Source organism: Belonocnema kinseyi, chromosome 5 (assembly GCF_010883055.1).
Source record: "Belonocnema kinseyi isolate 2016_QV_RU_SX_M_011 chromosome 5, B_treatae_v1, whole genome shotgun sequence".
Taxonomy (NCBI): domain Eukaryota; kingdom Metazoa; phylum Arthropoda; class Insecta; order Hymenoptera; family Cynipidae; genus Belonocnema; species Belonocnema kinseyi.
In genome coordinates, this window is record NC_046661.1 from 67609799 (window position 1) to 67624311 (window position 14513).

Sequence of the window (14513 nt, forward strand, 5' to 3'; positions counted from 1 at the left end):
AAATGCTTCAAAATAATCCCCGAAGCCTCAACTTTCCACACTTTTCATACTTCTATTATTTCTTTAAAAAATAGCCCTAATCCAACAAGACATCAAGTGAGCAGCGCATTATGAAGGCCATGTTCTTCCTCGTTTTACCATAGGTATGATCGTACGTTTGTCGCATTGCCAATCGTAAACTAGTAAAGGGTACTACAACCGGGTTCCTAAACCGACTATTTGCTTACATGGTGTTACTAACAACTGAACAGTTGGAAGAACCAATGAATGCTTTACTAATAAACAGGTACGCTGAGAGCAATCCGTAACGAAGCACGAACACCCTCACCTCTTTTTAATGTTACGTAATATGTGAACACTCCCATATCCTTAGATGCATGGGACCTTAAAAGCAATATCTACCAAATTATTGCATAAAATGCATCATACAGACTGACATGACTTTTGAATTGACGTGTTTCAAAGAAAAAGAAAAGTTATATTTTAATGCTTCTCGTATTTAGGTTCTTTTTAAAGAAATAATTTTTTAACAGGTCGCAACGACAGGTTATTTGAGTACCTACTTTCAACTTACATTGGAGAAAAACAAGTAATTTATACAAGTATTTATTGTGAGTGATATTATGTGCTGGAAGTTTCGAGCGTTGAAATGAACAAATTTGTTTTATTAATTGCTAGCCAAATTTGAAACGGTGCAAAAACAGTGGTTCATTAATTTGAATGTTATGCAAATAATCCAATTACAATTAATAAACTCATATTGCATATCATTATTAGCAAACTGCGATTATAGTTGGTCGAGTCTACTATCGGCGAAAAAATGATAGTGCCTTTGAAGCTCAACAACTTAGTCAAAAAAATGCTAACGCAATAAAATATTAGTCATATGAATGCTAAAAGTGTTCTACGTAAATGAGTTTGAAGAAATTTATGTAAAAAGTTTTTTGTGCTTTGTAGACTGAAAAATGTGAAAAAGTCAGGATTTTCAGGTACATTTAAGAACAATTGTTGTTTAAAAGTACAAAAATGTAAAACTATATCATGATCATTTCTAATGAATATATTAAAGCGATTCAAACTGCAAACTGTAACGGATAGGCTCAGTAATTATTTTCAATCACCCGAAAGGATATGAGTCTTATTTTTTTGCGAAAATCGAGATGTTTTTAGACATTATTTTTTGTTGAAAATAAGTGACAGAAAGTAGGGGGTTCCTTTTTTTTACTGCCGACCAGTGGCCAGGTGCCACCCAAGGATTCAGAACCACGGGTCGAATAAAGGCAACAGCAATCGGCAGTAAAGAAAAGGGACCCCCTGCTTTCTGTCACTTATTTACAACAAAAAGAATGTCTAAAAATATCTCGGATTAGGGTGGTCCAAAAATTAATGACAAATCCCCCCCCCCCTATTTTATTCCAAATTCGAAAAAAGAAATTCCCTAATTTTTTATTTGTTTATTTTAACAGGTGCCGGTTTTGACAAGTTTCCCATGTAAAATGCATTGGGAAAAATCACTTTTTTTGAGTTTCTAGAATAATTTGTTAGGGTTTGAAAAAATGTGAAAGGAAAGTATGGGGGCCTGTAGAGAATTATCCAACGAAGAATTTCATCTAGTAGGCATATGGGTGTGACACCCCTAACACACACGCACGAGTACCTGAAAACTACCCTTAAAACAAAACATGTCAATTTTTCATGAAATCGACCTTTTGTACAATGTATTTTCGTCTTTTTTTACTTAAAATTATTAATATTAGTCTAGTGAAATATTTATTATCATTAATTAATTAATTTATAATTATCTAAACAAATGGTATTTGTTGAAATACTTTTTTTCGAAAATTCATTCCCCCCCTCCTAAAAATTATTATTATCAGTCTATTGGAATATTTATGAAAATTCATTCATTAATCGTTTATTATTTGAACAAATTCAATTTAAAAAAAAAAATTTTTTAATTCTTTTTTTCCTTAAAAATTATTACTATTGGTCTAGTGGAATACTTATTAACATTAGCTCATAAATTTTCAATTGTTTAAAGAAATGGTATTTGTTTAAATATTTTTTCAATAAACATTATTTATATTTCTTCAGTGGAATATTTATCAACATTATGTGATTTAACTTTAATGAAAAAAATTGTTTCTTAATAAAAACTATTCCTTAAATATAACTGATAAATTAATTATAATTTAATTATTAATGATAAATATTCCACTAGACCCACAGTAATAATGATTATTTTTACAAAATTTGAAACGAAATTATTCAAACAAATTTCATTTGTTTAAATAATTGAAAATGAATGAACTAATGTTAATAAATATTTCACTAGACCAATAGTGATAATTTTGAGAGAAAAAAATAATTTTCAAAACAAAAAATATTCAAAAAATTACATTTGTTTAAACAGTCACAAATTAATAAACCAATGTTTTTAAACATTCCACTAGACTAACAGTAATAATTTTAAGGGAATGGGGGGGCAAATTTTAGAACAAAATTTGTATAACAAATTTAATTTGTTTAAATAATTATTAATTAATTAACCAATGATAATAAATAGCCACTAGACCAATAGTAATAATTTTGAGTAAAATAAATAAAAAAAATTAAAAATTACGGAATTTCTTTTTTCGGATTTGAAAAGAAATTTGGGGGATCGTTGCCCTCTAAAGAAAAAAAAAAGTTTCAGATCCACCCTACTATCACATCCTTTTGGGTGATTGAAAATAATTACTGAGCCTATCCGTTACAGTTTACATTTTGAATCGCTTTAATATATTCATTAGAACTAAAGATAATATAGTTGTACATTTTTGTACTTTTACGCAACAATCTTTATTATTTCTCAAATTTCTCAACTGCAATTAGTTCACAATCCTTTCTTTTTTTTACATTTCTCAGTTTGCAAAGCACAACAAATTTTCTACTTAAAAGTCTTGCTCATTTACGTAGACACTTTTAGCTTTCATATGACTATTGTTTTAGTGCGCTAGTATTTTTTTACTGAGTTGTTAAACTTCAAAGGCAAATGCCTATCATTTTCTGGCCAATAGTAAACGTCCGGGCAGTCCTGGAAAAGGTAATGGGGCGTGGCTTGTGTCCGGACTACCATTATAATTTAGCTTTCGAGAATTAAACAAAATGGAAACAATTTTACTAAAAAACAGCTGCCAGAAGAGCGAGATATTACTATTTACATTACGCAAGCAAAAGATTGGACTAAAATATTCAGCCACTTGACAGTAAAATAGGAACCGAAAAACCCATTCTGAAAAAGAGCCTTAGGTTTGACTAACGTCACACCACTCACAAAAAAGCTGTAATTCCCGCCAGCTTTTTCCGGCTTTGAATGTTAAATTAAATATTAAATAACAAATGAACCAAACGCAATATTTATTCATTTTGTGTTGCAATTAACTCAGTGCCACGTCATCTACAAGATGCAATAATTATTTTTCCTATTAATGAAATTCGCAAATTCTCTTTTTTGAAGTTCTATGAGAAGAGGGAGAAAAAGGCCAAAAGTTATAAAGTCTGTAACTCTGTATGCTGTGAAATATAAGTATCGAGTTTTCATTTCATATTAATAACGGTGAAAAACTAAAATTTGGTTATACATCGAAACCTTTACATAGAAATGCTAGAGAAAAGTGTGAGATTAGATGCGTCTAGAAGAAAAAAAATTAATTAAACAACTATATTTGATCCAACTTACACTAAAGCCTTATATGTCAAATTTTGACCCAAAGACCAAAAGCGGATTGAAACTTAGCATAATGGATAAAGAATTGACAAATACAAATGACAAAAATTGCAATTCTATATATATCTTTCTGTCAATCATACAGATTTCAATTGTTTCCCCCTCGTGTTAGGTCTTGATCCACTTTTGAGTCAAAATTTAACACCTTGGGATTCAGTGTGTTGAGACTGGGAATTGAATCGCTCATTAGAGAAATAATTAATTAAATGCAGGTTGCAACATTATTAAGATTTTTAATAGTGCAATTTATTACGAAAAAAAGAAGTAGACCTTCCTCGACTGAAGCTTTGCACCTGGTAGCATGCGCGTGCGCTGCACTCTCAATAATCACTAAACCAACCCCCATCTCTTAACGTACAATCTCTATATATCCGTATTTCACTTATCATGACAAAGAGACGCTGGAAAAAGGCTATTAAACGTTTATCTACTCCACACTGATTTAATGAGCAGAATAAATCGATCAGCAATGCTTTACCGTTCGTCCTTGAGCTTTCCTTTGCCGACTCTCGCACTCTCCCAATAACCAGGAGAGGCCAAGCCCTCTACACCTTGAGTTTCGCAAGTCCGAGGTGCTGCTCGAGAGTAGTTTCTGTCGTCTAAAGGAAAGCTCGAAGATTAGCGCCGGCAACACCAAAACCAGAAGAACACTGACAATTACCATCTTCTCACGAGAGCGTTCACCAACTCGCGAGACTCGTTCTTCTAAGACAAATGGATTTTCTTTATTTGCTTTCTTTGATACCAGCAAAGTCGCCGCAACTGACAAATATCACTCCAGAGCACTGCAATTATGAGTGCGAGGAGAGGAAAAGTCCACGAAAAAAGAGTGCGTGAGAGAATGAGAAACGGGTGAGGGGTTGGCCTAGAGAGGATAGAGAGAGAGAATTGTGCCCGTCCTATAAGCACACAGACTGTCTCTTTTTCTCTAACCGTTTCTCGCTCTCCTTTTCCTTCTTTCTCAAAAGCCACCCCCTCACGCCCTGCGCGGATCGAACTTCCTCTTTAGCATTGGTTACGCGAGCACTGTTCTAGTGTATTCTCCCTTCTGACCCTAACTCTTTTCCTCGTCCCTCTTTTCGCTCCTTCGGGACGCTGCACGGGTTGATGAGTGCCTGAGGAATTGAGTAAGCACTAAATTGTAAGCATGTCCGGAATCACATGAAGGATCGACTTCGAAGCCCAACCATCTTTGAATAATATCACGTAGGAATTTAGAGGAATATCAATTAAATGAGTTAGAAAAATAATATCACGTATAAATGCTTCAAGCGAATATGTTCTCGCCACCTAAGTTATCTTCCTTCGAAATCTGCAACCCGCATGATCGATCCGCTAAAACCGGAACACGGAAGTCGCTCTTGGGGAGAAGTAACCCTGCGAAAAATCACACCAAGAATCACTGGTGTCACAGCGAACGGTCCTTCACATTTTATTTCACTCTAGCTGTGCCTCTTCACACAGTACTAGCGCGCTTCCCTCTCATATAGCTCCTTTCATATCCGGCACGAACTGGAAGCTAATTGGCAGCACTCTAACTGTATCTCGAACTACACATGATTATTCGCTGCACTGTACAAACCCCCGATGATCGATAACTCAGGAAAACTCTACTCTATCGTCTACTGTCTCTTTCTCTCTCTCACTCTGTCATTTATATATTCACTCTTCTGTTACATTCTTATCTCTTATCAATCACACGTAATTTAACATTCTTTCGATAGCGGGCAGAGAGAAAAGAACTACTGTTGATAGGGGTTGGAATGGGGGCGGGGTTTCAAGGGGCAAGGAGGCTAGCATTGCACAAACCTTGTCACCCATGGCTGCGGCGAGCGGTGTTCGATGTGAGAGAAGGTAACAGCGCGGCTTCGGGTGGACCAGAGACTGACTGTCGTTTTCCGTCGTGTAGGACCGCCGGCATCATCGACCAGTCCTCCCCACTCTTCAGTCTAGAATCCCCACCCGCACCCACCAGTGAATCGCGACCTGCTCGCGCGCTTCCCCCTTCTATAACCTACGGAAGTGCATATGTACTTCGAACAACCCCTTACCCACACCCAACTTGACGCCGCACCCGAAGACCGAATCTCCGCGCAAGCTCGATGAAGAGCCAGTACGCGTACGTCGCGGATCTCGAGCGAATTTTCGAGTTCACGGGGTGAAAACTAAAAGAAACGAGCGATAAACTGATTTCAAATGTGATAGGCTTTGCTGGCATGGGAAAAAGAAAACTCGTAACTACATTTGGGAGTTGGTACCTAATTCAAAAATTGTTTTCCATTCGAATATGCTACAAACAATCGCGAACCAGGCGTCAAATACGAAATGTAAGTTACTGCTCCTGCTTTCCGGGGCAGTATTCTTCGCATGAAACCATGACAACTGCACTGTAAAAACAATTTCCTATTATTTTATCATGTTCAGAGAACGGCCCGTCCTAGATCATAGAAGGTCGTACAGACACGTCGCCATTTCTCTCTCTATATATTTACACACACACACACACACATATATATATATATAGTATATCAAAAGAATATTTCAGTCCTAAAAAGTTTTTATATTATAAAGAATTCTAGACGAAAGGGAAAACTTACTCTTAATATGGTATTTCAAACGAGGAGGTTTTGCATAAGGCATTTATTACATACAAGATTTCAACCATTACAATTATTTCATTATTTATTTTAATTTACGAACGACAAGACCGGCTTCGGCTTAAGATTATTTTGGAAACTTTTGGCAATTTCATCCATCTAGTTACACTTACGTGTCTCATTTTTATGATCTTTTATGGTATTTTTTAGGTAACCAGGCGACCCTGGGCCTTAGGGGATGTGTACAAATTACGTAAGTGCAGCGGAGGGGGGGATCTGACGTACCCTTATGTAGGGTGGGGGGGGGGGTCAAAATGTATAATTACGTAAGAAAGTACCTTCTTGTCCAATTTATCATGAATCGTTTACTGAAATGCCTTTTGATTATTATTGCCTTAATGTTCGTGAACAATTGAGTGGCTGAATCTGTGAAACGTGTGGATTATATTTTGCTTAAAAAAAAAGCGCGATTTCACATACAAGACAAGGAGAATTAAATCGAGGTCGATTCTTAAAACTCGAGGGTCTGAAAAATTATTGTGCAATTTTCTTGAAGAAAAAGGACAAGAAAATGATGCAGAATGGATTGAATCGGAATATCTGGACATTGAAACTGAATCTGAAGACTGTTCTATTCAAACTACAACATCCGATCAACCTTCGATACCAGTCATAGATTCTATGGATAATTGCCTAATCAATCCTTTTTCTGTCGATGAAAACTGAAACATTATAATTTTTTTAATCATAAAATTATTATTTAAACAAATAATTATATAAATAAAATAAAGATAATGTACAATAAATAACAAAAAATATTTTATTAATATATCACACATATATTTGAGCCCCTTCGATTAAAAAAAAACTTACGTAAAAATGGGGGGGGGGTTGTTGCAAAACTTACGATCTCATACTAAGGAAGGGGGGGGTTAAAATTGGAGAAAATTCTCTTACGTCATTTGTACACGTCCCCTTACTATCGGCGAGAAAATGATAGAAATTTGCCTTTGAAGCTTAACAACTCAGCAAAAAGAAAATGCTAGCCAATACAAAAACAGCAATATGAAAGCTAAAAGTGTTCTACGTAAATGAACTCGAAGAAGTTTGTCTACAAAAATTGTTGTGCTTTGCAGACTGAAAAATGTAAAAAAAAAATAAAGGATTTTTGGGTACATTTAAGAGTAGTCAAATTTAGATCATTGTTTCTTATACAAGGGGCAATGGGAAAATTTTGAAAAAATTCATGAGTAAGAGGAAAACTGTTGTGAACTAATTGCAGTTGAGTAATTTGATAAATAAAGATTGTTGCTTAAAAGTACAAAAATGTACAACTATATTATCTTCAGTTCTAATAAATATATCAGAGCGATTCAAACTGAAAAATGTAACGTATAGGCTCAGTAATTCTTTTCTATCACCCGGAAGGATGTGATAGTCTTATTTTTGGTGAATATCGCCATATTTTTAGACAATTTTTTTTGCTGAAAACAAGTGACAGAAAGCAAGGGAGGAGGGCCTTTTTTACTGCTGACCGCTGATCCGTGGTTCTGAATCCTTGGGTGGCATCTGGTCATGGGTCGAAGAATGGCACCCGAGGGGCTTACTGAGCCTATCCGTTGCAGTTTGCAGTTTGAATCGCTATAATATGTTTATTAGAACTGAAGATAATATAGTTGTACATTTTTGCACTTTTAATCAACAATTTGTATTATTTATCAAGTTTCCCAACTGTAATTGGTTCACAACAGTTTTCCTCATACTCATGCATTTTTTCAAGATTTTCTCATCGCCCCTTGTATAAGAAATAATGCTCTAAACTTGACTGTTCTTAAATTTACCCGAAAATCCTTACTTTTTTTACATTTTTCAGTCTGCAAAGCATACAATTTTTTTACGTAAACGTCTTTAAGCTCATTTACGTAGAAGACATTTAGTTTTCATATGACTATTTTTTTATTGCGCTGGCATTTTTTTTGGCTGAATTGTTAAGCTTTAAAACCAGATGCCTATCATTTTCTCACCAATAGTATATACCGAGCATCATCTTCGTAGGTTTTCCTCGGGATTTTCCATTTCGTCTCTTTCCGACTACAATCGGATGCAAAGGGCCGCTTCCACGCAGGAACCGATACATGCCGCCTGAAATCTCCGAAAGTAATCGACCGAGTCGAAATTTAGACCTTAGTTCGAAGTTGCAGCTCCTTGTTCGAACCTGGTTTGACACTATTTAAACTAATAACCCCTGCTTTAAACTCTTAACTTCAAGATAATGAAACATTAGAGCCTACTTTGAGGCTGTAACACCTTTCTGAAGCTACTTTGAATCTTAAGCGCCTCCAATTTTATAACTGAGGACCCTACTTTCACCCTATTTAACCTCCCCTTCAATACTAACTATATTTTATTCAAGATTGAATTAAATTGCTATTAATTATAATAAATAATTATTTCAGTAATTTAGAAATTTTCCTTGAATATCATTCTCATACAATTTTTCAGCATTTTCCGTTAAGAGAAAATATTTTTCTGTAATTAAGCATTGTAAATAAGCATTGAAAGTAAACATATTTTCTATCGCTAACAAAAAATATTATAGATGAAATAAAAAATCTGAAATATATATTTAATAATTATAATTAAATTTACTGATTGTTATTCAATTTTTATTAGAGTGTTACAGTTAATTGATCTGCAACATGATTTCATGGAGAAAATAATTTTTTTCTAACAGTACCACTTTTCCAATGGTTTGGTCATTTTTGTTACTAAACAATAATAATTGAGAGTTTCTGATGCATTTTCTTAAAGAAATATTATTATTTACGTGTCTACCACTTGATTTAGGAGCAAAAATCATTTCTTTTCTTGAGAAACTGTTTACTGTTTTAATTTTTTTATCATATTTATTAGAGAATAAGAACAGCCAAATGTATGAAAAATAATTGACTACACAGAAAAACCAGATGATAAACTTTACATCGATTTCCAACGAAAGATTCGCTGCAAAAATAATTAACTTTACAGGATAAACTTTAACCAAATATCGGTTAAATTTTCTTTTGTTTCTCCATGACAATACTAATATACTAATACGAACCCCGGTCATTGAGCACAATCGGTAAATGAGCACAATCAACAAAATACTGTCTGATTTTGTTAAAATGGCTTACGGAGCATTAGCGCAGCACCGTAGTAGTATAAGAAATTAGATTTAGATCTGATAAACATTTAAGTAAGATGGATTTATAAATTTGGAATAAAAAATTTGATTTAAAATATAACAAGTAAATATTTTTTAACCCTTCGCGGCACACATTCTTCTATCCAATTAATTTTACGGATATATGCACCTTAGGGGGGTTTAGGAGTCACTGATCACAAATCTGAAGTCAGATTTATAAAATTCAAATCGGCGGATCCAATATGGCGGACCCATTTTCAACAAATTAATTAATCTTCAAGATACTTGACATCTGGGGCTTTTTGTGGCCGATGATTACGAATCCGAAGCCCGATTAGCAAAATTTAAAATGGAGGAGGGATAATACATAATAGAGACAACACTCTAACAAGAACATTATACATTATTTGGGAGGTTAGTTATTCAGGTCAGGGGAAAATAATATTCACTTTGAAACACATATACTTCCAAATTTTAATAAACGAAAGAATTAATAAAAATAAAACTGTTCAAACTTTTCGCGCCCCATGAAAATATCAAAGTTCAGGTACAGCGGCGATTATTTATCTTCATGAAGCTTAGCATCTAGGGGTTTTTGGGGGCGGTTATTACAAATTCTCAGCTCAAATTGCAAAATTAAAAATGTCGGATCCAATATGGCGGACGAGTGTTAACAAAATTAATGGATTTTATTTAAACTTGGCATCAGGGAGTTGTTGGGGTCTCTGGTAACGCATCTGAAGTCAGCTTTTTAACATTTAAAATGGAGAATCGAATATGACAAACACATTTTCAAAAAATTAATGGATTTTCATGAAACTTGGCATCTGTGGGTTTTTTTGATCACTGATTACGAAACCGGAGCGAGATTTGCAAAATTTAAAATGGCAGATCCCAGAGTAACAAGTTTTATTTTAATTTATTTAATACGCCATTGAAAAGTGAATTCTTTCGTCAAAAAGCGATTTTAGAAATTTGTTTATTTATAACTATTTGTAATTTTACACAATAGGGGAAGGGCCTACACAGCGGACAAAAATGTTTGTTGGAATCAAACAAATTTGTTAAAGTTCTTGTTTACATTGAATATATATTTTTATAAATAATTAAAGATTTTGTTCAAGTGAAGTGAATCTTTTTTTTTTTACACTTAACTTCGAAATTGAGCATTCTTTATAAGAATAATGTAGAAGCTCGATAATATGTTTATTGTTAACCATAAATATCATTGTATATGTAAAAGCAGAAAGACTTATTCAATCCGAATGCTTAATTCTGGTTCATTTTTAACTCTGTGCTTCTCATTTCTGTATTGAACAATCATTAATTAGAATAATGAGAAATGAACCAGAGTTAGAGATATTTGAATTGAATGTATATATGTGTTCCTGCTTTTAAGTATACAGTGATAATTATAATATAAAAAACATGATTCATTTCATAAATCATCATTGTAATATAAAACAAGGAGGTTAGTATTGAAAAAGACTTACATCCGAAATCTTCAATTATACTCTGTGTGAAAACCCTACACTTCAAGTAGTTCCTAAACTAGAGATATTGTGTCCATTTTTCACTTAAATTATCATTTTAGAGTAAATCAGAACCTTTAGAATAATACAACACTGAAAAAAGACGAATGCGATCAAATAAATCACATGATCAATTAATTTAGATTCTAGGTTAGTTGGTTCGGAACCACCGACAGCGCTTTAGCACGCCTAGCGACACTTTGCAGTACTGCTTTGTACTGTATTTTTTGTTTGAATCAAATACATATTTTGATGAATTCGAATAAACAGATTTAAAATAAATGCATTGTTTAATAAAAGTAAATTTTTTATTTAAATCAGAAAAATTGTACTAAACAAATTATTTGTTTCAATAAATAAGGCAAATAGTTTCCATTTCTTAAAATTAAATAAAACTTTTTTCAATTGAAGCAAAAAATTTGTTTCATTCAATTATATGAATTCAAATAAATTTTGTTGTTTGATTCAAACAAACATTTTTCTAAGTGTATCTTTTTGTGCTTCTAATTTTGGTAATAAAATATCAACAATAAGTCCAAAAATGGGAATTGTTATTCATGAGATTACTGTTACACATACGAACATTGTAGTATAGCACACTATTGAAGTATGAATAACCAGTAATAAATAAACAAAATATTGTTTAAAAAATGCACGGCCGATACAGTGAACCATTTCATTATCGGGTACAGTGAGCCAACAGCGCAGCAACACAACACAGTGACAGAAGTACCAGCGAATGATTGCATAGTGCTACTTCGTAAAAAATTGTTAATATCACTTTAAATCTTTGTAATTTGGATTACTTATGGTGAGTACGCATTATAGAACCTCGAAGAATACATCACTCAGATTTTTTTTTTCAATTTTTTTAGAGTTTTTTTAGTCTGGATGTAATTTTTCTGAAACAAGAAAATTATTTTCATGTCCGCAAATAGTGATAAATTGAAACTAATTTTCATTTGATTACATTTTACAATGCTTCAAGTACGATATCAATAAGACTTCTTTAATATTACTTAATATTATAACACTCAACTAAGATATTGCATTCGATATGCAGGGTGGACACGCTGGGGCTTAAATATATGGCGAATCGAATGCTACCCGAATTGCACAATAGCAGGGGAGAAGCCATTAAACAGGGGTTCTTTCATATTTTGCGCCTTTAAAGTTGCATTCGGATCGGCCATTCGGTCAAGTCCGTGCATCTTCGGATCAAATTTATTATAGTTTCCATGCTTGCGTTCGAAACTTCAAATGGATACAAGTGTCAAAACAATATAGGTTATGTTACATAATAATTAACAATAATAAAAGTGTTTAATTAATAATGAAATGAGACATGTGAACTGAGAAGTAAACGTCATTTTTTTTCTATGCCAATAACATTATGGAATGTCTGCTGAGTGACAAATACCATACTATACTATAAAATACTATAGAATATAAAATATTAATAATATTCTGCGCTTCTAGTGGGCGAAGAGTGAATTGTGTTTACCGCTTATTCACGGCATAAAAACAGGTATGTTATGAATAGACAGGATATGTTTTAAATAAAGTGAATGAAATATTGCATGCGTAAACTTTAAATTGACATTACCTACATTTACTTACAACAATTAGGGCAAACACGTGAATCTGAATATAACCTCGAAATACTGACAGATCAGCCCGGTATGTTTATTATACTTTGGATTGATTATTCTTTACCAAAGAAATGTTTTGTAGTTTTGTATGTTTATCACTGACAGTGTTGGCAGTAATAATTTAAATAATAATCACTGATTAACAATTTAACAATCATTACTTATTAATCATTTTAATAAGTTAAACATTATTTCTGAATTTAAATTTTGATTACCATTGTTTTTTACACAGATCAATCCTAGGAGAAATACACATCAGGAAATACAGATGGAATTAGTGCATTTCGGCTTGGTGTATTTCAATAAACATTGTTGAAAAATCTTTATCTCCAGAACTTATCCCAAGCCTGGGAATTGATCAGCCTAAAATTAATTATCTGAGTCATTTTGATGGTATAGGCGTACCAAAAAGATATCTCGAAGCAATATAACTTGCCCGAAGTTTAATTGATACAATTTTTAGGGATTTTTTTATTTTAGAAAATGTTTTCTCTGGACCTCATCTCAAAATTTGGTTTAATCAACCAATAAAATAAATTAAACACTTGTTGGTGATAGGATTGTACCAGTAATGAATCTAGAAGAGAAATTTTAGGCCGATATTTACATTCCAATTTTTTTTAATCATTCTATTTTCAAACTTGCTATATCTGGTTGTGATTTCCAAATTGGCATTTGGTCAGTACCTAAAATCAATTTTCAGTAATTTTGAGGTTATCGGTGTATCAAAAAAAATCTTAAAATAATTTAACAAGCCCAGATTTTAATTAATAACCTTTTTATGCATTATTTTTATTTTAGAAAATGTTTTCTCTGGACCAACTTTTTCTTTGAACTATTCTATTTTCGAAATTGCTTTCTCTGAATATCCAATAGAATAGATAACATCTGAAATAAAATTTACAGAATTGGTGTCTTCACTTCTAACAGCATAATTTTAAGTTGAACGAGGCCTCAAACAAATACATTAAAATAACATTTCGAGTAGCCTTGAATTACACTCAAACATTCTTATTTTCTGATAAGATACCAATAATTTATGAATTTACTTTTCAGACCTGATGAAATAGATAATTATAGAATATCTAAAAAAATTGGAATAAAAATTCCGACCTAAAATTTCGCTTCTACATTTCTTTTCGATGCACTACTATCCTGAGCGATTTTTACGTTTATTTGAGTAGTTGATCAAACAAAATCTTAAGATGAGGCCCAGAGAAAACATTTTCTAAAATAAAAAATTCCTAAAACTTTACTAATTAAAATTTGGACTTGTTAAAGTGCTTCGACATTTTTTTGGATACACTGATACACTTGTATCCATTTGAAGTTTCGAACGCAACCATGGAAACTATGATAAACTTGATCCTAAGATGCATGGACTTGACTGAATGGCCGATTCGAATGCAACTTTAAAGGTGCGAAATATGAAAATACCCCTGTATAATGGCTTCTTCTCTGCTATTGTGCAATTCAGGTAGCATTCGATTCGCCATGTATGTAAGCCCCAGCGTGTCCACCCTATATGATAAAATAATACTATAAATAGTTGAATTTAAAAAAAATCAGAATAGAAATATAATAGGAATACATAAGAACAGAAGTTGTAACTTACGCCTCACACCTTTCATGAAAAAAATTCGTGGGGAAAAAAATGTATTTACAACATTTTGCGTGATGTTGTTTTTGATTCACAATTTACCTAAGGAGATCTTTCACTCAATATCAACTTTGTGTTGTAAATGAAAATCTTATCAGAGAAAGTATTAGATTTGTGTA

The 14513-nt window shown here is 32.9% G+C and overlaps 1 protein-coding gene across 6 annotated transcripts in view; it reads right to left on the minus strand.

Annotated features, from left to right (window-relative positions):
* The window catches only part of LOC117173970 (sodium/potassium-transporting ATPase subunit alpha), a 303077-nt gene that overhangs the window by 156203 nt on the left and 132361 nt on the right, over nt 1–14513 (minus strand). The window contains exon 1 of one of the 6 annotated variants that reach the window (XM_033362632.1): nt 5579–5670. The exons of 4 other annotated variants lie outside the window; for them this stretch is intronic. In XM_033362632.1, the coding sequence (XP_033218523.1) occupies nt 5579–5590 (12 nt within the window). In that variant the 5' untranslated portion in view covers nt 5591–5670. Of the gene's footprint in view, nt 1–5578; nt 5671–14513 lie in introns of those variants that run through there. One more of the 6 variants, XM_033362630.1, reaches the window with a different exon arrangement.